This window comes from Peromyscus californicus, unplaced genomic scaffold (genome assembly GCF_007827085.1).
Source record: "Peromyscus californicus insignis strain IS unplaced genomic scaffold, ASM782708v3 Scaffold_3__1_contigs__length_106647218, whole genome shotgun sequence".
Lineage (NCBI taxonomy): Eukaryota > Metazoa > Chordata > Mammalia > Rodentia > Cricetidae > Peromyscus > Peromyscus californicus.
The window spans coordinates 44,516,742-44,543,368 of record NW_026294551.1 but is presented as its reverse complement, the minus strand read 5'-3'; the positions used below and the strand labels follow the sequence as shown (position 1 = coordinate 44,543,368).

Below are 26,627 nucleotides of genomic sequence, written 5' to 3'. Positions count from 1 at the left end.
GAGACAGAGAGAGAGACAGAGAGAGAGAGAGAGAGAGAGGGACAGAGAGAGAGAGAGAGACAGAGAGAGAGACAGAGAGAGAGAGACAGAGAGACAGAGAGACAGAGAGAGAGACAGAGAGAGACAGAGAGAGAGACAGAGAGAGAGAGCACACACACGATCTTTGCAGACACAGGAATACACGATTGCACATGCGCCGGCCGACTCTCCAACACTGGCCCGGGCCTTGGCGTTTGAGGCGCCCTCTCCTGGCTCTGAGGAGTGGCACCGGTGGGCTTTCCCCAGCAGAGCTAGGTGGTAGCCTAGTCTAGAGGCCTGGTACGGTGGAGTTGGACGGGCTGAGAAGGCACTGGCTTGTGTTGGAGTGGGCCCAGGAGGGGAACGTGTCCAGGTGGAAGATGGGGATACTCCAGCTGTTGATGGACAGTGTGATAGCCAGCACCCCGATGATATTGAGCAGGAATCCGGCACGGGCCTAGGGTGAGGCAAACCAACGTGAATCAGAGGCCACTCCTCAGCTGTCAGGGGTGCTCAGGACCCCTCCCATCAGCAAAGCCCTCCTTGGGAAGGTCCGGCCTTCAGTCTAAACTGCAGGGTTAGGCAATGTCTTTGTCACTTATCTGACTACCCATCCTAACAGGGAAAGTGGGGGTTCCTTGTAAGCTTCTGGGGCTTTGAGCCTTGTTTTCTCTTAGGCAATTTCATTAAGTGGGGGTGCGGCCCCTACCCCCCGCCCCCCCCCCGCCCCCGCCCCCGAACTTCCGAATGTCCCCTCCCTTCATTTGTGACCTGGGATTGTAGAACACAAAGATGACAGCTCCTGCTGTCCTCCCACCCTCAGGGCCAGCTCTTCTTTGGGAACCTCAGTGTCCTTCAGCTGCTTTATAGTACCTTGAGACAGGGCAGGTGGAGGGCTGGGGCACTCCGACCTGCTTGTCACTCACCATATCGGACACTTTGAGGCCTCCAAAGGAGAAGACAATGGCGTTGGGCGGCGTGGCCACGGGTAGCATGAAAGCCAGGGAGGCGGCCAGGGTGCAGGGCAGCATGACATAGAGGGGGTGAAGGCAGATGGCCTGTGCCTGGAGGGTGACAGTGGGTACAATTGATCCCGGTCCAGGCTCAGGGAGGAGGCCGGGTCCCAGTTCCTCTGTTTCTTCACTTTGTAGGGGGCTGCTCCACCCCTCCCCCTTCTTTCTGGTCATGAACCCAATTCCTGGGCAGAGTGCTCTGGGTGACCTGGAGAGGGCCCCTTGACCTCTTGGAGGAGATGAATGTGCTGCCCTGCCCTGTGGGGTTGCAGTGAGGGGAGGGGCCCATAAAACCAATCTCAAAGGGGCTGGGGAGGTGTCATCAAAGGCTGTGGGAACACACCTGAGGAGGAAGGGGCTGGGGGACGCTCCAGGGAGCAATTTTACCCCCATCACATCTGGAATGACCAGAACAGGGATTGGGTGGGGAGGTGGGTGAGGCCTCCAGCCAGCCCCACTGGGATACTCAGAGAGTGATGTCACTTGGGACAGGTGACTCAGAGGCCAGAAGGCCTTGGGACCTAAGAGCTCAACATCTGGAGAAGGGGGAACTTTAGGGAGGGGTGCTGTCTCTCTGTGCGGGAGAGGAGGTTTAGACCAGCCACTCTGACTAGTTGGGGGGGGGGGGCAGGGGGCGGGTAGAGAACAGGCAGGAGGGCTTCCTGGAGGAAGCTGCCGTGTCAGCTCACCATGGAGGCCAGGATGGGCAGGAAGAGCGTAGTGGTGGCCACATTACTGGTGCATTCGGTGAAGACGGCAATCAACAGACAGAGGATGACCGCTGTGGCTGATGGCGGTATGCGCTCCAGCGGGGTCAGTTTGTCTCCCAGCCACTCAGACAGCCCTGATCTCTGATGGCGGGAGGGGGGGTGACATAGATGAGGCAGAACGGCCCGGGGTCCCCAGGTCCTCAGCTGGAACTCTGGGAGGCCCTGGCCCTGCCCGCGCTTCGTGGCCCTCGAGTCAAACAACTCTGAAGGAAGTCAGTACCCAGCTAGGTCCAAGGGGGCTCGCTGTTGCTCCTTGGAACCAGTAGGATGGGAGGGGGGGAGGGGGGCGGAAGTTCTCGTGGGAAGCCTGGCGATTTGTGGTGTGACCACCTTGCTTTCCTGACTCTCTTGAAGCTCCTGGATCGCCTGAGCCCTCTCCCTGCCAAGCGTTAGGGCTGAAGGGACCTTGCTTTTGGTAGTGGTGGTGGGACTTGAAGAGACAGGGAAGAGGCTCTTGGGAAAATAGGTAAATCCCAGGGCAGGAAGAGCTCCCGGTCCGTCCCTGAGCTCTGCCATGCCAGGCTGTGGGATCTGATACTAATGCTATGCCCAGCGCTGAGTTCCTCTCTCCTCCACACCAAGCAAAGTGTCTGGCACAGTCTGTGGGTACACTAACCACAGACCCAGGAGTCTCCTGCATCAACCCTTAGCTCAGCAGGATCCGGAATTTCAGCTCCTTTGGATGGAGGGTCAAGAGAAAGACGCTCCGGTTCCTGGAAGACTGTTGTCTTGCGCCCCCTGGAGGCTGCATCTGGTACTGCTTTAAGCCGATGCTAGCATTGCGGGTGCTCAGGCTTATCGCATTGGCTTCAGGAATACTTGACTGGTGTGCGGGTGGGGTGCATCGCTGAGAAAGGCCTACTCTTCTTTGGGCTTCAAGAACCCAGCTGGGGAAAGGTACCTAAGGCTGGTGTGGGACTATCCCAGGGTTTCCCTCAGACAGGCTCTCACCTCACTGCCTTTGGCCAGGGCAAAGCCCCCACCCAGCAAGATCACGACATTCCAGGGCATCTTATCGTTCACTGTCTTCCAGGTGAGGATGGCAGGAGGAGCCTTCAGCTTCCCTGGTTTTTCTACTCCCCAAGCAGACAAGGGTGGTCACCAAAAGTCAGAAGGCTTTCCCTCCCCGCCACTTGAGGCCTTCCTGAGTGGGTTCCTATCAAGTGGGTTCCTATTAAGCAGGTAGAAGGGTGTCCCTCAGTCTCCATCCCTGTAGTAACCCAACTCTGTCCCCAGGTCCCTGTGTCTTGGCAGGTCACCCCAACCCTCTAGGCTTTGCTAGCTCCTGCCGATGTGGTAGAAGGCAGTAGACTATATACCTGCAGGCAGGGGCCGCCGGAGACCCTTCCCAGCCCCGGGTTAGGTGCTTACTTGGGTCCTGGGTCAGTCCTGGAATCTTGGAGGGCATGATGAACATAACCAGGCTGATGAAGATGGCCACTGTCCCATCTGATGCCATGCTGTGGGAGGGGTAGGAAGGAAGACTGAGTGGAGGACAGAGAAGAGTCCCTGCCGCCAACATGCCTGGTGAGAGGCCCCAGGGGAGACATCTTGTCCCTCTCAACTCTCTGCCCTTCTTCTGCCTTCCTTTCCTTGCTCTCTAGTGTGGAGTCCCGGGGAGTCTCCCCTCCTGCCCCCTGGCAGGTCTCACCTTTGCCCATTTTCGTTGGCGAAAAGCATGTCACCCCAGCCTTGGAAGAAGCCTGGCTCTCTGGTGAACCAGAGCACCACCAGAATAATAAAGAGGACGGTGACGGTGATCTCTGCAAAACTCATGGGGCCCAGCAGCTTGTGCTGGGTCTTGATGACCTGGAAGGCTGCTTGTTTTTGCTCTTCCTCCCCTTCCCCAAAGCCAAAGTTCTTCCGGAAGCTGCAGGCAGAATCGGGGGGCAGTGTGTGAAGGGTCTGTACCTGGCATGGGGCAAAACCCTAAGCTCTAGAAGAGAGTCCAAGACCCAGAGAGGCATCATGGCATGGTACCTCCCCACTCCCCACCCCAACAGGGTCTCACATAGCCCAGGCTGACCTTGATTTCCAGGCTTACATTATCATGCCCAGATTATGTGGGACTGGAGCCAAACCCAGGTTTCATGCATGCTAGGTAAACGCTCTACTGTCTTACATTTCTTTTTTTTTTTTTTTTTTTTTTTGGTTTTTCGAGACAGGGTTTCTCTGTGTAGCTTTGCGCCTTTCCTGGAACTCACTTGGTAGCCCAGGCTGGCCTCGAACTCACAGAGATCCGCCTGGCTCTGCCTCCCGAGTGCTGGGATTATAGGCGTGCGCCACCACCGCCCGGCCCCTGTCTTACATTTCTAACCCTTTGTTTTGTTTTCAGCCCGAGCTGGTCTCCATCTTCTGATCCTCCTGTCTCAGCCTCCTGAGCGCTGGGGTTATAGGTGTGTGCCACCATTCCCAGCTTGGGATTGTGTTTTTTTTTTCTTCAACAAGAAAGCTAGATTTTCTTCATCTTCCCTGTGATCACCCTTCCTCTGAAGGGTCTCTTGTGCTGAGACCTTTCTGCCCAGAGTGAGATGGATGTGTGGCCCAGACTCGAGTGTCCTTCAGGTCCTGATTCTGAGCTTCCCTTCTCATGAATGTTCCAGAAACTGCTCCCTTCCCTCCCTGGGTATCCCTGCCAGCCTCAGCAATACCTTCATAGTCCTTAGCCTTTCAGAAGGCTTCGCCCACCTCCTTGTGCTGTTGCTTTAACTCCTACTGGCATTTAGCTTTCCACTTGGATAAATCTTATCACCCGCTGGTCTGTGAGTTTCTCTGGGCAAAGACCATGTTCCACACATCCCTGACTCCTCACAGAATCCAACCCTGTGCTGACTTCATCAACTCCTCCCTTGCCTCACACCAGTTCCCAACCTCAATCCAGCCTCCCTGCACCTGCCCAAGTGATCTGTTCAAAGTACAGCTTAACAACTTGCTGTGGCTCCCCTCTGCCTGGAAAGGATGGATGAATAATGGCTCACACCCCAGTAATACTCAGATCACCCACTCTGGTCTGTGTGCCCAGTTGACATCACTAAGTGATTACAGACTTGAGTTCAGCTGAGCCTTAGCAGAGTCTCTGACTATTTACTTCACTTTAGGGGTTTTAAAAAATTATTTATTTTATTTTATTTTATTTTCCGGAGCTGAGGACTGAGCCCAGGGCCTTGTGCTTGCTAGGCAAGTGCTCTACCACTGAGCTAAATCCCCAACCCCAGGGTTTTTTGTTTGTTTGTTTGTTTGTTTTTTGTTTTTTTGAGACAGTGTTTCTCTGTGTAGCTTTGGTGCCTGTCCTGGATCTCACTCTGTAGACCAGGCTGGCCTCGAACTCACAGAGATCTGCCTGGCTCTGCCTCCCGAGTGCTGGGATTAAAGGCATGAGCCACTGCTGCCTGGCTCATTTTAGGTTTCTAAGACAGGACTTTATGTAAGTAACCCAGGCTGGCCTTGAACTCACAATCCTCCTGCCTCAGCTCCCCAGGTATTGAGATGACAGGTATGTACCAGTTACCTAATCCTTCTCAACACAGGTCTCCAAACTGGAAGGAGGAGTGAGTAACTCAGGGTTGCACGTAGAATAAAATTTACCTCCTTATCTTGGCCTCAAGGACAAGGTCCCAACTCTATGTGACACACAAAGTCCTCTGTGATTGTCCCCTGACAGCCTCTTGCATTTCATTTTTCTCTTTGCACTTCAACCCCCCGGGAAGCAGCATTTTCAGACACACCCAGGTCTTTCCGGCCTCTGTGCTTCATGCCTCTCCTGCCTGGATGCCTTCCCCCACTTCTATACCTGGCTTCTATCAGTCCTGTAAGAATCAACTCAGACCCATGTCCAGGAACTTCTGGAGTGCCTGCCCCCTGTGCCCCCCTCCCTTATGGCTCCCACTGCATCACCACTCATCAGGGCAAGGACAGAGACTGCCTAAGGTGTAGGAGTCCTAGTGTCCAGTCCATGAACAGGCAAACAGAAGGCTCACCTCAAATGCTTCTCTAACTGACTGTGTGGAATCCCCAAGTGCCCATCCTAGGACCATGGAGCATTATGGGAAGGCGCCTGACTGGTGGGGTTGGGGATCGGGGCAACAGGAGATGTGGTTTTTAGGTCTGGAAAGACGGTTTAGTCAGTAAGATGCTTGCCATGTAAGCGTCAAGATCTGAGTTCAGGCCCCAGCCCTTATACATAAAAAATGGCACCAGGAATGCAGAGACCAAAGGGTCCCTGGGGCTCATTGGCTAGTCATTGAAACCTGAATGAGTTCTAGGTTCATTGAGAGACCCTGTCTCAAAAAATAAGGGGGAAAATGATTGAGGACAGCTAATGTCAACCTCTAGTCATCCTACACACTAATATAAACATGTGCACATGCACCTGTCCATACATAAGAACACACACACACACACACACACACACACACACACACACACACACACACACACAGAGACATGATTTTCAATCCCAGAATTCACCATTCCTCCAGACTCAGCTTGCCCATTCCCTGGCATGGGAAGCCAAGCCATTAGAGAGGGAGAGGGCTTCTCATGGCGTGGTCCCCACCTTGTTTGGATGAGCCAGAGGCTCCCAGGGGTGCAGGAGACTGGGCTTCTCTTACCTATGGCACCACTTACTTGAAACCCAGGAAGAGGACCTGCAGCCATATCCAAGCCAACATCAGCAAGATGATCATGGTGGGGAAGGCAAAACTGAACCAGGAAGCAAAGTTCACCACATTGCCATTTTTGGGGAAGAGCCTGATGAAGAGGACATGGACTGTTGTGTGACATCGTCCCTGAAACTGCCTGGTCCCATTTTCCCCTGAGCAAGAGTGCAAGTCCCCATTCATCATGCCCTCCCCCAGTTCAGGCACTCACGAGTTCACCTGGCCTTGGAGCACCAGGTTAGGGGTGGTGCCCGTCAGGGTAGCGATGCCCCCGATGCTGGCCGAGTAACAAATGCACAGGCTCAGGCCCTGGCTGAAGCGGAGATGGTCCTGGGTCTTCTGTACTCTTGACTCCGAAGAGGCAGATACAGCCTGTCCATTATCTATGAACAAGGGAAAGCACATGGGGACAGGTGCAAGGCTAACTGCAGGAATCCTGGCTGGGTCCTGTGGCCTCCAGGGCCCCTGGGCAGTGAACAGATGGACTTGAGTTGCCAGGGGGACAGAGACTGTGCCCAGATTCCGGCATTCTCTGGAGCTTTGGGTTGGGAGTGTTCTCAGACACAATCTGGTTCAACTTCTCTTGGGAAACTGAGGCATAGAGAGGCAAAGAGGGTTACCTAGACCAAGCAGGAGGGATGAAGCCCAGAGCATTTCCTGTTCCCCAGACTTCAGCCCACTTCTCACCAAACTCTTGGATTGCTAGGAATGAAGGATGTGCTAGCACAGGACGCTTAGCTTTGTGGTCAGTATTTATTATTGTTGTTGCTGTTATTATTACTATTTTGTGGTGCTGAGGATAGAATCCAGTGTCTCACACATGCTACATCCCTAGCCCATGGATTTTGGCATTTAATATTTTTGGAACATTACTACTACTACTACTACTACTACTACTACTACTACTACTACCACTACTACTACTACACACATGCATGCACACACACACACACACACACACACACACACACACACACACACACACCACGGTGCACATATGGAAGTCAGAGGACAGCTTTCAGGAGTCAGTTCTCTCTTTCCATCATGTAGGTCCTGGGGCTCAAATTCAGATCTTTAAGCTTGGTGGCAGGCACCATTACCTCCTGACATATCTCAGCAGACTCCACTGGCATTTTTTTTTTTTTTTTTTTTTTTTTTTTTTTTTTTTTTTTGGTTTTTCGAGACAGGGTTTCTCTGTGTAGCTTTGCGCCTTTCCTGGTACTCGCTTTGGAGACCAGGCTGGCCTCGAACTCACAGAGATCCACCTGGCTCTGCCTCCCGAGTGCTGGGATTAAAGGCGTGCGCCACCACCGCCCGGCTCCACTGGCATTTTAAATGTGGGAAAGCCTCAGGAAGACCTGGATGGGTTGGTCACTTGCCTGTCTCTTTCCCCATGGGCCTCTGGGAATAGCAGTCATGTCTGGGGGCAAGGTCTACTTCAGGTCTGGGGGTGGGGTCTGCTTCAGGTCTCTTACCAAGTTTGGTCACCTCCTTCTGGGGACTTGCTTCCTGGAGCTCAAAGGCAGGGTTGTCAGTGCCTTCCTCCACATCCTTCTGTGAGCCTTGAAGCTGCTCTAGAACCGCGTGCCCGATGGGCAACATCATGGCTGTGGTGGCCGTGTTGCTAATCCACATGGAGAGGAAGGCCGTGACCAGCATGAAGCCCAGAAGCAGTCTAGAGGCAAACAGACAGACACACCGCCATTCCAGCTTCCTTCAAGACATGGGATACCGGTATGTTTCTCCCATCCAGAATCACACAGACTCACAGGGCAGGCCGCACTCCAACGATAAGGAGCACTCGGAGGGCAATGCGTTTGTGCAGGTTCCAATGTTCCACGGCGATGGCCACCATCAGCCCCCCAAAGAACAGTACGTTGGTGTCTTTGAAGTACTCTACGCAGACCTGGGGAGTGAGGATGTATCTGAGACTCTGGGGTCTCCTCCCTGATACCACCAAGCTTATGCGGAACAGTCACGACATCCTCACAAACTGGTATTCCCCGGGGATCTCAGAACCAAATGGAAATGGCCTTTGGACAATCAGTCACTCAACAGGAGCCAGGTTCCTGCCAAGCTCACCACTTTTGTCCTCTCCAAGACTGGGAGGCTGTAGCCTGAATCCAGGTGCTTGGAAGAGAACTAGTTCCCTGCTCTTTCTGGACAGTATGTGTGGTCTCTACCAGTATCATCCCTATCACCTGAGACTTGTTATAAACAAAATGCTCAACCAGGCCTGGTAGCTCTGCTGAAACCCCAGGAACAGGAAGAATTCTGGGCTAGCCTGGGCTACACGGCAACACCCAGTGTTAAAATGGAGGAAGAATAAGAGAAGGAAGAAGATGGGGAAGAGGAAGCAAAAAAGAAGAGAAAGAATGGGGGAGGGGGAAGAGGAGGAAAAAGAAAGAGGCGGGTTAAGATGGAGATGAAAACCCTTTTAGATCCGAGTCAGCCCAGAGGTAGGCCTGTCTGTCTGTTTTGCTCCTCAGTCCAGGGCGTTCTGGTGTGATTCAAACTTAAGAGCCATTACATTACAAGTATATAGTCGGGGGCTGGAGAGTCGGGGGCTGGAGGGTCGGCTCAGCAGTTAAGAGCACTCACTGCTCTTCCAGAGGACCTGAATTCGGTTCTTAGTGCCCACATCACAGCTCACAACCATCTTTAACCCCAGTTCCAGGGGACCCAGTCTCCTCTTCTGATCTCTGAGGGTACCAGGCACAAATGTGATGCACATACATACATACACACAGATGAAATACACACATCCAATACATAAATCTTTAAATATCTATCTATCTATCTATCTATCTATCTATCTATCTATCTATCTATCTAGCTGGCCCTCTGTTAGACTTTTGTATATGGGGTCTGCCATCATGGATGAGGCACCCTTGTACAGAAAACACTCAGGCAGAAATTGCATCTATACTGAATGTGTACAGACTTTCCTCTTCATTATTTTCTTTAAAATTTGTTTTACATTTATTTACTTGTGTGTGTGTGTGTGTGTGTGTGTGTGTGTGTGTGTGTGTACATGTACCATGGCTAGAGTGTGGAGGTCAGAAGATATCTTGCAGGAGTCGGTCTCTTCCTCCACTAAGTGGATCCCAGGCATTGAACTCACGGTGTGAGGCCAGGCAGCAAGTGCCTTTATCTGCTGAGCCACCTCCTCAACCCTGTTTTCTAAACAATACATTATAGCAATGATTGACTTATATTTGGGTATCACAAGGAGGGTGTTTGAGGCTCTATGAAAACATCTTAAGTAAGAGAATTGAGAATCCTGGGCTCTTGACATCTAAAGGGTGTCTTAGAAAAAACCCTCACTTTGTCTCTGTGGACACAGAGACAGATGGCAGTTTATCTTTTTGTTTGCTTTTGACAGGGTCTACCTAGATATCCCAGGTTGGTCTTGAACTTAAGATCCTCCTGTTTCAGCCTCCCAGTGCCAGGCTTGCAGCAATGTGCTAGCAGAACCAGTTGTTGGGGGAGTTCTTCCGTTGGCTTTCATCGCCAACTTGTTGCAGGCTTTGTACCTGTCTGGCAAGGTTCATCCCTCCTTTTGTGAAGGAACTCTCACAACAACCACATGTGTTTCTAGAATACTCTCTGCTTCCTCACTGATTGTCTCCTACACCCTGTGCCTTCTTCCATGACCTTGTGAAGTGGCTTCTTTGGTTCCAAGGCTCTAGGGAAGATTCCCCCCTTCCCTGTAGCCTTTCCACCTGTGGATGGGGGTGCTCACCTCAGAGGCATCCATGACACCCATCAGGGGGAAGAGGATGATGGGGAATAGGGCCGTGACAGCCAGGGGCAGGGCCTCGGTACACCACAGCAGTGCCATGAGGATGATGGAGTAAGCACAGTAGGCTTCCTGTGGGCAGGGGGAGAGAGGGAGAGAGAGGGGTTAGAAGGTGAGCTGCATTCCCTTCTGCCCTCCAGAGAAAGCAGGCCATCTGTACCAGCATGAGGAGAGTTTGGGAATGCTTGATTCCCAAGTCCAAGGTCCCCATCTCAAAATGGAAATAAACAAAGAGAAGCTAGGGATGTGGTTCAGTTGGTGGAGTGTTCTAGCACGCATAGTGCATTGTATATAATCCCAAACACCACACAGCCTGTAAGACCCAGCATTCAGGAGGTAGAGGCAAGCTGCTCAGGAGTTCAAACTCATCCTTGGCTACATAGCAAGTTTGAGGACAGCCCAGACTAGACATGAGATACTATCTCGAGTTTGGGTTCATTCATCTTTGTTGTTATTTGTTTTGAAATAGAGTCTCGCTGTGTAGCACTGGCTAGCCTGGAGCTCACTATGTAGACCAGGCTGGTCTTAAACTCACAGAGGTCTCCTTGCTTCTGCCTCCTACGAGCTGGGATTAAAGGTGTGTGCCACCAATGAGACTCCGTGCCAAACAAAAGAAGACAAAGTGTCCTCTTGTCTTTCAGCTTGGGGCCTGGGCATTTTAACAGGCCTCGTGTAGCTCAAGAAGACTCCAAGGTTCCCGGGGAGGCAGCTGAGAAGAGGGTTGTGGGAGGAAAGCATCCCGCCCAGGACCTTGATCCTCTTCGTCTCATGTTTACTTCTTTATTTAGTGGTTCTTGGGTTGGAGTTGAACTTGGGGCCTTGTGCATGCTAGGCAAGCCTTCTGCCTCTGAGCTCTACCCCATGACAGGGTCAGCTTGGTGGCATCTGGATCCTTGGAGCCTCAGTTTTGAAGCTAATCTTGTCCAAGGGAAGGAATCTACTGGAGTTTTGGGAGGAAGATCTGCCTCTTGCTTGGGCTGCTCAGCACCCAAACCAAGGCACAGTTCAATTTTACAGTTTATTTGAGAGCTTCTCCTGTCCTTGCATTGTGCAAAGAATTTGGGGTGACTCTGAGGCACAGACTTTGGGTACCAGAAATTCCCCCCTTTCCTTCTTTAGGCCCACAGGTCCTGACCTCAAGCCTAGACTAGAAGGAGCCAGACATGGGCCCAAGACATCAGGGGTCCAGCCTCCTTGGCCTAGCCTCTCCCAGGGCCAGGGAATGATTAGCCAGAGGGAGGCCTCTGGGCAGGTGTGCCTGCCCAGACTGTTTGCTGAGGAAGGAACAGCGGGGGGGGGGGGGGGGGGGGGGGGGGGGTATAGGCTGTGGGCCAGGACCCTCCTCTCTTATCCATCCAACTGTTTGCCTTCTTTTTTCACTAGGCTCGCCCTTAGCACCCCGAAGCCTTGGTACTCTGATGCTGGGAGAGAGTTTCTTGGAGAGTGAGGAGGAGAGGACCGAGGGAAGAGGAAGTTGTTATTGAGCAACTTTTAGGACTTCTGGGTTGAAAACATAAGCACCATTAAGGTGGGTGTGGTGGTCTCACTTTATGGATATGCCCGAGAGCAAGCGGCTTGCTCAAGGTCTCAGGAGAGCTAAGGAGTGGCAGAGTTAGGACAGGCACTCGGGTTGAGTGGCAGGATTGCATAAGGCCAAGGGCTCCAGACAACACGCCCTTGGAAATAGATAGGAAGGTGCTCGCTCTTGGAGCTGCACCGTGTGCCATGCTCTTGACTGTCTCTGGGCAAGCTCTCATTTATTTAGTGATGCCAGGTATTGATTGAACACTCAACCTCTACCCCTTCTACACTGGACCTGAACTCGTTAGCTCAGGGGTAGGTCCCCATGACCCTTGACCAGAGATCCACCTCCTTTCTCGACCAGCTGGTTTCTGCTGATGCCAGTTTTTTCTTGCTCCGCTGTACTTGCCCCGGACAGACAACTGCCTACCCACCCCTTGGACTAAGGGCAGGCCATCCCCTCTGGACCCTTGTGGCTCCAACCCTAGAACTGTCTGGCCAGAGACAGAAGGAGGTTAGGGGTCACCACTGCTGATTCCAGAAGACTGCCCTGGGAGCATCCCAAGCCGTCTCCCTGCCAAGCCCCGTGACCTGTGGGTTTTGAATGCTTTTCAGTAACATTCAGTTGTTCCTTGAGGTTCCAAATGCTCTCCCCAGTTCACAGATGAAAAGATAAAGATGCAGCCAGTCAGTGGTGGTGGACACCCTTAATCCTAGTGCTTGGGAGGCAGAGGCAGGCAGATCTCTGAGTTCAAGGCCAGCCTGGTCTACAGAGTGAGTCCCAGGACAGTCAAGGCTCCACAGAAAAACCCTGTCTCAAAAAACCAAAAACCAAACCCAAACAAAACACCCCCCCAAAAAAAAAGAAAGAAAAGAAAAGAGAAAGATGCAGATTAATTAGGTCAACACGTTAAAGTCACGCAAATAGTAAGTAGGCAGACCAGGCCATCTGGGTCTTGAGGGTCAATTTTACCCTCCACCAATGCTCAGTTCTTCCCCTTTGCAGGAAGTTCAGACACCCTGTGACTGGAGAGGTAGAGGCACAAACTGGAGTTCTGAAACCAAATCATCACCTTCTCAGGGCCGGCCACCTCCTATTGCCTGGATTTAACAAGGGGCTTTGCTTTGCGCTCTCTCTGTCTCTGTCTCTGTCTCTGTCTCTGTCTCTCTCTGTCTCTGTGTGTGCACACGTGCGTGTGCGTGTGTGTGTGTGTGTGTGTGTGTGTGTGTGTGTGTGTGTGTGTGTGTGAAGGCTAGAGGTCAACATCCAGTGCTGTTCCTCAGGAGCCATCTACCTTATGTTTTGAACCTGGTTTTCTCACTGGCCTGCAGCTTACCTGTAGGCTTGGCTGGCTGGCCAGTGAGCCCCAGGGATCCCATCTCCACTTCCCAGCACTTGGGTTACACCATGCCTGGATTTTTTTTTAAAGTTTATTTATTTATCATGTATAATACAGTGTTCTGCCTGCATGTATGCCTGCAGTCCGAAGGGGAAATCTGATCTCATTACGGATGGTGATGAGCCACCATGTGGTTGCTGAGAATTGAACTCAGGACCTCTGGAAGAGCAGCCATTGCCCTTAACCACTGAACCATCTCTCCAGCTCATGCCTGGATTTTTATGTGGGTGCTAGGGATCAAATTTGTGTCAAGCCCTCACCCAGTATGGGGGTGCCTCATGCTTGTAATCTCAGCATTTGGGAGACTGAGGCATACTCCAGGGCCCATGCCACCCTCCTGCCTAAGCCTTCTGATGTATGCCAGCACACCCAGGTGAGGTGCTTCATTTTTGAGACCTCATGATCACACTGTCAAGGTGCAGCCTGGAGAGCTCAGGGCACCTGTATGTTTAGCGCGTGGCTCCTACCCTCACCCTTGATGGCTGTGCCAGTGTATCTGTTCTCAAAGCCCCACCTTGGCCCTGGTGACTTTAGACCTGTGTCCCTGATCCACCTCCCTAGCAGTTTGCCAAAGCATAGTGAACCTTGCTCGCTTGTTCCTCCTGGATTATGGGTTCCCAGCTGGGATGTGGAATCCTGGGGATCCACGAACTTAGATGGAAGAACTATGCTGTCTCTCTGGGAGCATCTTGTGAAGATTATGAGCATAGCCAGCAAGGTCAGCAGAGATTGTCCTGGCTCACAGATGGCTCCATTGTGGGCCCTCTGTATTATAATGTTCGAACTGATAAGCATTCACTAGAAACCATACCTTACTACACCTTACCATGAATTGCCATACCTTACGAAACCTTATAACACCTTACCAGATATCATCATACCTTGCTACATCTTAGCATACCTTACCATACTTTGCCTCACCTTACCATACTTTGCCCTACCTTACCATCCCTTACCATACATTACCACATCTTACCATATTTTGCCACACCTCACTGTACCTTACCACACCTTACCATACTTTACCACACCTTACCATGTTTTACCATACCTTACCATATTTTACCATCCCTTACCATACCTTATTACACCTTACCATACTTTGCCACACTTTACCATACTGTACCATACCTCACCACACCTTACCATACTTTGCCACACCTTATCATTCTTTACCACACCTTATCTACTTACCATACCTTACCCTACCTTACTTACCACACCTTACCATACTTTGCTATACCCTCCCATACCAACACATTTTACCACGTAGGCTTCGTGCCAGCGTGGCGGTGCATGTGTCTAAGCCTAGTATTTGCGTGGTAGGCAGAAGGGTCAGGATTTTAAGGCCATACTCGGCTACATAGGGAGTTCCAGGCAAGCCTGGGCTACTTGAGACCTTTACTTAAAGCAAAACAAAAACAAACAAACAGTCACATAGGGCCAGAGAGATGGCCGAGTGGGCGAAAGCACTCGATGTCAAGCCTGATGATCTGAGTTCGAAACCTGGAATCCACATGGTGGAAAGAGAGAGCACAAATTGTTCCCTGACCTCCACGTGTACCACGACACACATGTGTGCATACACACAATATATAAACAGACACATAAATAGAAAATAACTCAAAATCCAACAACAAAAATGTAGGCTTTGTGTTGGATGAATTTACCCATGTAGACAAATGACGTGTTCTGCGCATGTCTGAGGTAGGTGAGACAGTTGTCCACGTTAGCTTGTGTTTCAACTAAAAACAAGTTTATGGTCGGGCGGTGGCAGCACAAGCCTTTAATCCCAGCACTCGGGAGGTAGAGGTAGGCAGATCTCTGTGAATCTGAGACCAGCCTGGTCTACAGGGCAAGTTCCAGGACAGCCAGGACTACACAGAGAAAACCTTGTTTCAAAACAAACCAAACAACAACAACAGCAAAAGGAAAACAGGTTTATGAAGCTGAGACTCACCTGCACTATTTTCACTTTTTGTGTGCATAAGTTCTTGTGTGTGTGTGTGTGTGTGTGTGTGTGTGTGTGTGTGATTGAATGTCTTCCTCAGTTGCTCTGTGACTTAGGTTTCTCAGACAGGGTCTCTCACTGAACCTGGACCTTGCTGACTCAGCTAGACTGGCCAGGCACCTAACCTCAGGGATCCTGTCTCCAGCTCCACACTGTTGGGATCACAGGTGTTGTTGGGATCACAGGTATTGTTGGGATCACAGGTGTTGTTGGGATCACAGGTATTGTTGGGATCACAGGTATTGTTGGGATCACAGGTGTTGTTGGGATTACAGGTATTGTTGGGATCACAGGTGTTGCTGGGATTGCAGGTGTTGCTGGGATCACAGGTGTTGTTGGGATTGCAGGTATTGTTGGGATCACAGGTATTGGGATCACAGGTATTGTTGGGATCACAGGTATTGTTGGGATCACAAGTATTGTTGGGATCACAGGTGTTGGGATCACAGGTATTGTTGGGATCACAGGTGTTGTTGGGATCACAGGTGTTGTTGGGATCACAGGTATTGTTGGGATCACAGGTATTGTTGGGATCACAGGTGTTGGGATCACAGGTGTTGCTGGGATCACAGGTGTTGTTGGGATCACAGGTATTGTTGGGATCACAGGTATTGCTGGGATCACAGGTATTGCTGGGATCACAGGTGTTGTTGGGATCACAGGTATTGTTGGGATCACAGGTATTGCTGGGATCACAGGTGTTGTTGGGATCACAGGTATTGTTGGGATCACAGGTATTGCTGGGATCACAGGTATTGCTGGGATCACAGGTGTTGGGATCACAGGTGGGATCACAGGTGTTAGGATTACAGATGTGTGCCACTGCACTTGTTTTTAAACTCAGGCACTGGGGATCTGACTCATGTTTATGCTGCAATCCCTTTACATACTGAGCGGTCTCCCCAGCTCCCTGTTGTCACTATTTTGGGTGACTTTGTTACAGATATTTTGCTTTTGAGACAGAGTCCCACTAAATTTTCCATGGTGGCCTCAAACTCTGGGACTCAAATGACCCTCTCACTTCAGCTTCCTGAGTATCTGGGAATAGGCATGTGCCACCAGGCCTGGCTCTGCTACAAATACTGGATTATCCTATCAGACACTGGCTGCCTGCCCACATCAATTCTAGCAGTTACCTCCCAATCCATCTCAGCATACTGTTTAAACCGTCACTGTTCGGGAATGACAATAGTCTCTATGCCACATGTTTCTCTAAGGCACCAACAAGGAAACACCTATTTTTAAACTGCAGTGGGGTTTTCCTGGAAACCTGGATTCCGAGTTGCTTTCCTTTGCAAGTAATATTCTGGGAAACATAGAAGTGAGGGAGGCCTGATGGCACCTTGACGCACTGTTAAAGGTGGGAGGGTCCAGCTTGGAGCTGGTGCGCTGCCAGGGTTCTGTGAGGTTTCGTGGTTAGGTGCCACCCTTTGGGCAATGCTAAAGACACTGGTGGGACGTTTTCCTCTGCCCCACAGCATGTCTGATTCCAGGTCAGCATCCCCAGCTCCAGGAATGGGGAATCCAGGGATTCCAAGCCACACTAGAGCTCGTTGTCTCACAGATGAGAACTGTGAACGGGCAGCCCTGACGTGATGGCCCAGTGGCTTACATGCTGGTCTCTGGCAGCCCCCTGGGGCTGCTATGTGGCACAGATCCCAGGGGCACAGTTCCCATTTCAGTGGAGGCAGAGCCTGTACTAGGGTTGTCGATGGGCCCAGGACTTAGTAAACATCAGAGCGTTTTGTACTGAGCCCTTTCTGTCCTCTTCCTCGGGCCAGGAGGGGAGCTGTTCCCAGTTCTGGGTCCTCACTGCCACTAAAGCAATGTATTCTTGTCTTAGTAACTATTTTTTGTTGTTTGGGGAAGGGTTCAGTGCTGGGGGGCATGCTCTGCCCGCCCAAGTTCTCTACCACTGAGTCCCATACATACCTGGGTCTGGATGCCTTACACACAACACTCCTATCTTGCCCACTCTGCTCCAGTTTGGCCAGACATTGGTCTCCCTCGATTTCCTCAAGTACCCTATCTGGCCACAGAGACCTTAGCACACAAGTCCCTCTCTTTGGATTTCCTTTTCCTCTTCATTTTGCCTTGTTGACAGTCCATTCCTAGCCCTTAGCTGGGTATTCCCATCTAAGGGGAGCCCCTTCCCATCTTTTTTGAGACTGAGGCTCACTCTATGGGCCCTGATGGGATCTCTTGTTCTCTGCCTCCCAGGTGCTGGGATCACACATCTGTGCCACCTTGCTTGGCAACATTTAGTTTTAGGAAATAAAAGAGTATTAATCTTTGTCATCGGACCATAAACTGTCCACATCTGTTTCTGCCAAAAGAATGAACAAATGCACCACCTCAAAAGATATGATTCATGCCCAGCTTGGCCTCCAGGGAGTCTGTGTGGGCTGGCTAGGTGGGCTGGCCTGCCAAGTCAGCAGTGGGCAGAAAGACTAACTCCTTAGAGGAGCCAAGGTTGGAGGCTTACTGCTTTCACAGTGAAAAGAACCCAAGTCTCCAGACCCGGCTTTAATATCGTGTGTCTTTGAACGAGTCACTTAACCTCTCTTGCATTATTTTTTACCCTAAAAAACACCATGAAGCATCTCCAGCCATATGTACGTGTGTCTCCTTTATAGGAAGAAAAGAAACATTTTTCCTGGTGGGAATAGGATAGGGAGGAAGTGGGTAGCAGGTATGGATGTGTGGAAATGGGATGTACCTAGTGAACAGTGAGTGGGCAGGGTTCATTAGAGAGTAGTGTTGGACTTCCAGAGAATCGGGTGGCTCTCTGAGGCACACGTGGAAATGAGGGTGCCAGAGAAGCCAGGGCAGACTCTGGACCCTGGGGAATAGCAAAAGCAGGGAAGGGCAAGCGCTGTGGACATGATGGCCTTTACCCATCACAGACCCAGCACAGCGCATGGCTTTGAGGCAGGAGCGAATGCCCACAGTCTCAAAGGTGCCTCAGCTTGTTCCTCCTGGTGATTGAAGGTTAACTTGGGGTGGAGATGGTAGGCTTACCGGGAGCCATTTCCACTGTCCCTGAACTCCAGAAAGTGAGGGTGCTGCTGGCAGGGTGCAGGGACATTCTCAGGGCTTGGAGCAAGCTGGGACATTTAGGTGGCAACCTGACAAGCACTGCTGTAAAGGAGAGACCAGAAGAGTGAGGGTCCCAAGGGGAAATGACCTTTCCCAAGTCCTGTACTGCTAGACTGGAGAAGACTTCCAGGGAGGAGATGCTGAGCGGGTGCTGAGGAATGCGTAGGAGTTCGGTTGGTGGGCCATAGTGGTGTGGGGAGAGTAAGTACAGAGGGGTTGAGATGAGGCAGAAAGGTCAGGTTCCTGAAGGTGTGTACACTTGAAAGGAATCCTGTCTGCCTTAAGAGAGATCTGGAACTTTAACTAGAAGACAGGCCCATGGAAATGGGAGGCCTTTGAAGGACTGAAGGAGGGAGAGTGGAGCGCCAGCCCGCCCAGTGTTTTAATTAGATGATTGTACACAGGCTGGGTGAAGTCTGGCAGCGGAATCTGTGCTTAGTACACGCGGAATCTGTGCTTAGGACACGTGGAATCTGTGCTAAGTACACGTGGAATCTGTGCTTAGTACACGAGAGGTTCTGGGCTCTGTCTCAGCCCGAGAAGAAAAAGAAGACGATGAGGGAAGGGAGGAGGGAACGAAGGAAGGCCACGTGGGTGCTAAGGTGGGTGTGTGAGAACATTTGTACCCACATATGGGAACCTCTGGGGGCTTCTTACCCTGTGCAGGAATCAGGACCCCGTCACAGCCTGAAGAAGCCTTGCATTTCCTCAGACTAAGCTTTTAAAACGTACTAAGTAAAACAACCCAGGACTGTGAAGAAAGCCAACTCTACTGAAATGAGGAAAGAACCTCGTGTGTGTGTGCGTGTGTGTGTGTGTGTGCGTGTGTGTGTGTGTGTGAGTGTGTGTGAGTGTGTGTGTGCACGTGTGCATGTGTGCGTGCGTGTGTGTGTGTGTGCGTGCGTTGTGTGTGCGCGTGCGTTGTGTGTGCGTGTGTGTGTGTGTGTGTGTGTGTGTGTGTGTGTGTGTGTGTGAGAGTGTGTGTGATCTTTCCCAGGCATAACAGGCAGATGTTAATTGCCCAATACCTTTGATGACTGCATAGATGAAAATCTCAAACGGGACAATGGCCAGTTCAGCTTTGAAAATTTGTCTCTGATCCACCTAGCTCAGACCCCTCCCCTCCCCCCAATTCCTTTAACTCGCAGCAGGGGTGTGTCCTTTTCCTGTCTCCTGCTTCCAATTCCAGACCAGCCGGAGACAGCCAAGTATCATCCCACCAACCAATGGCACTGCGTGCCCCTCTTCTAGACCCTCCCCATGCCAGCAGCCTCTGTTAGGGACACCTGAAGCCACCATCCACTCAAAAGCCTCCTGTGCCCCAGCCTGCCTTTGAGGCTCTGCCAAAATGGCAGCTACAGCCTCTGTTGGTTCGCGTTTGGGCGAGTGCCATTGGTTCCTCTTGGAATGGCTTCTCCACACTACTTTCTGAGGACCGAGGGAGAGTCAGCAACCTTCTTCTCTCTCTACAACCCCACCCCCACTCCCCCCACCCCCGCATTTCCAAAACAAAGCTCTTTCACCCCCCTCCCCCCCCTAAAAAAAAGGATCTGTTGTTCCAGGTGTGAGCATTCTTGGCCAGGTGTGAGCATCCTTGGCCAGGGGAAGGTTTGGGAGAGGTCACATGCACTTTTATTTTTCTTGGTGTTTTTGAGACAAGGTCTCACTATGTAGCTCTGGCTGTTCCTGGAACTCCCTCTGTAGACCAGGCTGACCTAGAACTCCATTCCATCAGCTCTACCTAGCCATTGAGAAGATGTTAAGTCAGATGCTGATGCAGGTAGGAAATGGCCACTAAGGGAACTACAGATAATTCCGTAATTCTTGATCGGCTACATTCCAACTCTTCACAATCACGAAGTCTTAGTCAATCACTTAGCAAAATCTTAAATACAGCTGTGCCTTTGTCAGAGATACCTCTTTCTCTCTTCCCCCCTCTCTCCTTCTCTTCCTCTTTCCCTTTCTCCTTGTCCAGGTCTCACTATATTACCCAAGATGGCCTTGAACTCCTAGACTCAAATAATCCTCCTGCCTCGGTCCGCCAAGTAGCTGGGACTCCTGGCACATCAGGCTGAAACAGTGGATTCGCAGTGTCACAGGATTGTTAACAAAGCTTTGGGGACAACTCCTGACATCACAGTTTGCTCCTGGAGCTAGGTCTGCTGTGTCTGCAGAAGAGTGGACTCAGTCAAGCTGAGTGACGTGAACTGGCATTCCCACAGTCCTCTGCGAATTTGGTCCTCACAGAAGCCGAGGGGCCCATCTGCACTGTAACCAGCTTTGACCATTGAAGACTCTGCCTTCCTTCCCACAATGCTTCTAGAGGTGCTGGTGAGCCAGGTCACGCTTTAGTAATCGGTGTAAAATCTTACGTCAGAGTACTTCCTATCTCTATTTCAGGGACCTCCTGGCTTTTGGGGGCGGGGAGTCCCCTTTCAATCATCCTTCCATGTGAAACCTATCTCCATACATCCCAGGTGCCTCTCTCTGCCGCACCTGGGGACCACAGCTCACCACTTGGGGCTATGTGACAGAACACACTTCCCTGTTTCATAGACAGGAGCATCTGAGGCCCTGGTGGGGCCAACAGCTCATCTGAGCAGCTGTGGGAAAGTGGGAGTCCACACAGGGCCCAAGGCCTTCTATGTTCTCTGGGAGCCAGTGGCAGACAGGAAGCCATGTGGAGTTTATGGAGTCCTAGAGATGGGATAATATGATGCTGGCTGTTGTGTCTCCTCCTAGCGTTGGTGATCAGAAGGTCTGTAGATAATGTGATAGCATATACTCCACACATGCTCTGAAGTGCCCTCTGTTATCTCCCTGGCTCCAAAAGTCATCCTTTGTTCTCTGCATCCTGGTTTCTCAAGATAGAGGGTCTAAATTCCTTGTACAGATGTCCTCTACCTTTGGGCTTCTGCTTGTCCTGAGGATGCTTATCACCAGTTCTAAAGTGCACAGGACTGTGCGTCCTGTGCCCACGATTAAGAAACGCTGCTTTCCAATGATTTACTAAGTACAGAATCTCTGTTTTGTGTGATGGAAAACCGCCACAAATGGACAGTAGTATCAGGACATAATATCATGACTGTAATAAATCAATACAATTAATGTAATTAATGAATATCATAAATATAATTTTTGAATAATAATAAAAAAAAGAAACGCTGCTCTCTTCCGTTTTTAACACAAACATGTTCATCTCAGCTGATCTCTGGCCAACATGGCACCATTACTGTTTTCTACAGATGACCTTTTTGAGTTCCAAGAGACTTTTGCATTTTTGATTGACGTTTATAGAGACATGAGCACGCTATTTACCCCTTATTGCCGGAAGCACAAAGTCCCCATTTCTTCCCCAGCTCACAGGGCTGCCGTAGGCTGCCCTCTCCCTTCCTTTCTGAACTTGACTGTCATGAAGTTGTAACGGCACAGGCCCCTAGCTCAGCACTGCCGTTTGCCCCGTCAGCTTGCCAAGCTCACCCCTGTGTGAGCCCTTGGCACCTGCTGCAGGTTCGGCCTGGACACCTCTTCAGCCAGAGCTGGGTTGAGCTGGCTCTTACAGCCACTCTGGTCCTAGGGTAACTGTCCACTCCCCGGGAGGCCCTACTTGAGCCCTGTCCCGAGGGCAGCTCCTCCCCAGGTCGTATATGGAGACACCTGCCATACTGCTCCCACAGCTTGGGCAGCGCACATTCTTGTGTGTGTCCTCACGTCACCCCTATAGGAATGGCAACTCCCCCACATCCTCTCTCCAGAACACACAAACGGTACCTGCCCCACAGCACTGAGTACGAGGCTCACCCACAAGGGAAGAGATGAGTGGGCACGGGATTTCTGCCGTACAGTGGTGCTTGTGCCTGCAGGGCTGGACAAATGCTGCGCTGTATGCCATCAGCTGGCACTCTCTAAGGGGACAGCAGCTAAGGGGTTGATGGTCACTCTTTTCCCATAATGGCTACTGCTGGCCTCATGCTTCCCCACTGCCTGCCCTCTGGGCCTCTGGCAGCTGTGGTTTCCCCCCCGGCCTTCAGGGTTACTCAGTCTACCTCAACTCCTTAGGAGAAGCCACTGCCTGCTCTGAATGCTTCAGCCCCCTCGCTACATCTGTGTGGCACAAACACCTGTCTTCTCCTCCGGACCCTAGCTAGGTCAGGGGCAGCACAACTGTGTTTTTGTCCAGTTGCCCCTGGGAAAAAGCAAGCGTGTCCCAAACGTTGGTGACAGAGGGAACGTGGCACACTTGGCCGGGTGGTCAGGAATGAGAAAGGCTTGAGAGGGGACGTAAGGGGCCCCTCTCGCCTCCCCAGACAGCCTCAGGCAGAGACCCCAAGATTACTGCCTCCACTTTTTTTTCCCTAGATGGCATTAAAAGCAAGTTACATCCTCCCTCTGGGCCTCAGTTTACATGTCTGTGGAATGGAGACAGTAGCAGCAACATCACAGTGGAGCAGAGGCCTCCGTGGGAAACAAGGGCGCTAAGGTTTCGAGGCGACTGGCCTGATGCCAAGTGCATAAAACAATCCAATAAATATTAGCTATATAATAATAATATAATAAATACAATAAATAAATTACAGAGGGCTGAGCTTTGGTGGGGGCTCTCCTTCCCATGTGAGGAGCCAGAGCTAGGAGGCTAATTTTTTTTTTTTCTGGAAAGTACTTGGACTATGTTAAGTACTATATTCAATATTTGTTTTTTTCTTTTATTTATTAATTTATTAATTTTTATTAAGAAATTTTCTATTCACCCTTCATACCACCCACAGATCCCACCTCCTCCCTCCTCCCACCCCCAGCCCTCCCTCCCAAGCCACACCCCATCCCCATGTTCTCCAAATCAAGGTCTCCCAGGGGGAGTCAGCAGAGCTTGTTTAGCCTAAACTGTTTGGGGGACACCCAGGTGGGGTGGGGGGATCAGGATCCATCCTTGGTGCATGGGCAGGCTTTTGGGAGCCCGGTGCCTGCGGTGTGGCACCTTGTGCAGCCTTGGTGTGGCAGGGAGGGGCTTGGACCTGCCTCGGCTGGGAGGCTAAGTTTAAGTTCATGGGCTAATTACAGAGAGTAAGACTCAATAGGAACTCAGGAAATGTTTTCCCTTTCCCCACATCCCTTCATTTATTTACCTAACAAGTATTTTCTGGGCATCTTGGATACACCTGGCCATGGGAGTCTGCAGAGAGTCAGCCAAAGTCCCAGCCTCAAAAAATAGGAAGAAAGTAAACCAATATACAAGTTTTTTGTTTGTTTGTTTTTTGTTTTTTTTGTTTTTTGAGACATGACCTCATAAATCCCAGGCTAGCTTTAAACTCATTGTGTAGTTAAGGATGACCCTGAACTTCTGATCATCTGTGTCCCAACCGCTGTGATTGCAGGAGTGTGCCACCACGCTGTTTCTGCAGTGCCGGGGACTAACCCAGGGCTTCATACATGTTAGGCAAACACTCTCTACCCACGGAGCCACATCCCCAGCCCCAGACACATTCTTTTAAACAGGGACTGCTCTGTAAATAAAATGCCAGAATGACTAGTGTGGGGCAGAGAGCTTCTGAAACAGATTTAAGTGGAACTGTAAAGGAGAAGAATGCTTCTGGGAGAAGAGCCCAAGCAGAGAGGAGCCCCAGGTAGTAGAGGTGAGATGCGGGAAAGGAGTCTGGGTGACTGGTCTGCCGGTGTGGAGCCTCAGGGACTGGGCATCTTAAGTTAAGTAAACTTGATTTCTAAGTTTAATGGGAAGGCAGTATGGAGTTGGCAGGAGGTCTTGGGGATCCCCCTGACAGTAGGGTGGTAGGTGATGTCAGGCAGCCAGTGACAGGTGATAAAAGACAGAGTAGAGAGACTGCCCAGGTGGGGACTGTTGCCATTCAGAACACAGGTCTCCCAGACTTCTGACAGTTCCACCTATGATTTCCTGATTTTAGGGAGGTGCAAAGGTGACGTACTGATCTTTCCCCAGACTGGTGACTTGTGGTAAGTAAGATCATCTGAGGTGATATGGGGTGGTGGTAGCAAACCACAGCTGCTGGGCAGAGTAAGGAAGAGCTACAAACCATGCCTACCCCCAAGCTGCATTGCAAGGCTGTGGTTAGTGGGTGGGTGTTAGTAGGCACACTCAGTGTGTTTTCCACTTATAAAAGTATCAACCTAGGGTGAGTTTACTGGCACTCGGTCCGATCATAAATTGGAAACATTTATCGGGTGTTGAGGGGACAGTGAGTGCACAGGCCCTGCTGGTGTGTGAGCAGATGGAGCAAAGTGACCATCCAGAATGACCTGAGTCATGGCTGGCATTGAAAGGAAGTAAGTTGACACATTTCTCAGTAAGACTGTGGGAAGAGTCTTCTGGAGATGGCAGTCTGAGCTTCGAGTTGGATGGGGAGAAGCACAGGCTTCATACAGAGAAATATCCGTGTGGACCGAGTTAACGGGCTAATACAGTTGTAGAGGCTAGAGTAGGATCCTCCAGGACTTGTGGGCACAGAGACACTTAGGGGTGGTGGGTGGGGTTCTTGTTTTGTTTTTGAGGTAAGTTCTCACCACTCAGGCTGGTTTTGAGCTCATGATCCTGCTGTTTCTCGGCCTTGCTGAGATTAGAGGTGCGCACTACCACACCTGGCTAGGGAGATGCTTTTCAAATCATGAGACAGCATACAATTACCTGGCCCGGAGTAGGGAGGGGTGCGGGGGGGAGGGGCACAGGAGGGGTGCTGGGAAACCCACAGAGAGAGAGTCTGGTGGAGAAGGAGCCTGGGAATGGCATGTGGGGAAGGCAGAATGAGGTGTCATCGAAGTCAAGTGAAGACAACATGGTAAAGAGGGTGTGACCAGCTGGGACAAATCCTGCTGCAGGGTTGAGAAAGGTAAGAATGGGCTTTGGGTTGGGACCCTGGAAGCTGATGGGAATTTGAATAGCAGAGTCAGAGGAGATGGGAGAAAGCACATGGGTATGCATTCAGGCACACTGAGGCTTGCTGATAGGAACGACATAGAGGAGGAAGGCGGGACCAGAGAAGGAGTAAATGGGAGCTGAAGGAAAAGGTCTTGTTTGTTCCACATGAGACACATAATAGCTTATTTATATGCTGATGGGCTCGGTCAAGCAGGGAAGGCAAAATTGATCATATAGAAAGAGAATTCCTGAGTGGGGTGGGGACCCAAGGCCCAGAGGTGGGCCTGGTCTCTCAGGATCGTCGATTGAGTCAAGAGAGGGTAAGCAGAGCCTGTGTGCCAGAGGCAGGTGGCAGGGCCAGCCAGGCACAGTGGGCAAACTCTGGAGTTCCTAACACACTGTATTTCCACCAAGAGACACAGCTTCCCACACCCACTCGGGCTTTCTCCACCCTGTGACCCTCTCTCCGAGCTGTGTGTGCTTCTCTCAGGATGGTGGTGCTGCCACACATGTCCCAGCCTGTCTGGAATCTAGCTGATAGATTCCCGGCATAGAGACGCCACTGGTTTTGGTCTGAGAAGGTCATCTCAAAAATCAGTCAGGCTTTATGGCTAGGCAGGTGTTGGGGGCCATATCCTGGGCCTCCTTCCTCAGAGATAACATAACCTAAAGGCCTTCCTTGATTTCCCTATCTGTAGCAGTAAGTAGTGGTTCATTGGGCAGTCCTGGGGGCGTGGGATGGTCCAGGGCCAAGACTCAATATCAGCCTTAGAGACAGGGCCACACCTCCAGCTCTGCCTTTTCAATCCACGCCGTTTGCAAAGGCAGCTAGACTGCCAAGTGAAGGTATGACCTCTTGGGGGCTTCCTTCCCAAAGCTCCGGGATCATTTCACTAAAAATTATGGATTTCTGTATGTTTACAGGTCAGTTACTTATTCTATTTCTACCTGGGAAGGCATAACTGCCCGAGGCCAGCTCTCTCCTACTCTCCTTCTCAAAAGCTCTTGCCTCTTCCTGTCCCTGGCTGGCACTGAGCTCAGGCTGAGGGAACACACAGTAGTTAGAGAAACTCATCCGTCCGATCCTGCATTTCCTTTAGGCAACTGCCTTTCGGTCCTCAAACCAGCGAGCTCCAATGTCCCCGAGCAATTGGCACAGGGACTTTGGGTGCTGAATGCCCTGCAGAAACCACCCTTGGCTCCCGGGAAGACCAGGAGGCGGTGGCCTCACTTTTTGGGGAGAGGAAGTGAAAAGGGAATCCTAAGGATGCCCCCTCTTTGGCCCCAATGATCTCTCCCTGCCGCCTCTAGAGTTACCTATGCCAAGGGAGACCCAGCAGTCCTTACCTTAGTTTGGACAATGATTGGCAGAGGCAACAGGAAAATGGGCAGACATAGTACAATCAAGTAGGAGCGATAGGCCCATAGGCCCTGCCAGCAGGTGGCCAT

The 26,627-nt window shown here is 51.2% G+C and overlaps 1 protein-coding gene across 2 annotated transcripts; it reads right to left on the bottom strand.

Moving 5' to 3' along the window:
- Window positions 1-238: 238 nt before the first annotated feature.
- On the bottom strand, window positions 239-26,627 carry Slc13a2 (solute carrier family 13 member 2). Of its 2 annotated transcripts, none has more exons than XM_052758949.1 (12): window positions 26,526-26,627; window positions 10,204-10,333; window positions 8,229-8,361; window positions 7,935-8,134; window positions 6,671-6,842; window positions 6,428-6,550; window positions 3,453-3,671; window positions 3,173-3,261; window positions 2,753-2,874; window positions 1,721-1,882; window positions 945-1,082; window positions 239-475 (listed from the first exon to the last, which is right to left on the bottom strand). In XM_052758949.1, exons 1-12 carry the CDS (start codon window positions 26,625-26,627, stop codon window positions 308-310), a joined length of 1,758 nt encoding a protein of 585 aa, XP_052614909.1. In that variant the 3' UTR covers window positions 239-307. The 2 variants fall into 2 exon arrangements, with proteins under 2 accessions (XP_052614909.1, XP_052614908.1); XM_052758948.1 differs by having other exon boundaries at window positions 8,229-8,365; window positions 10,205-10,333.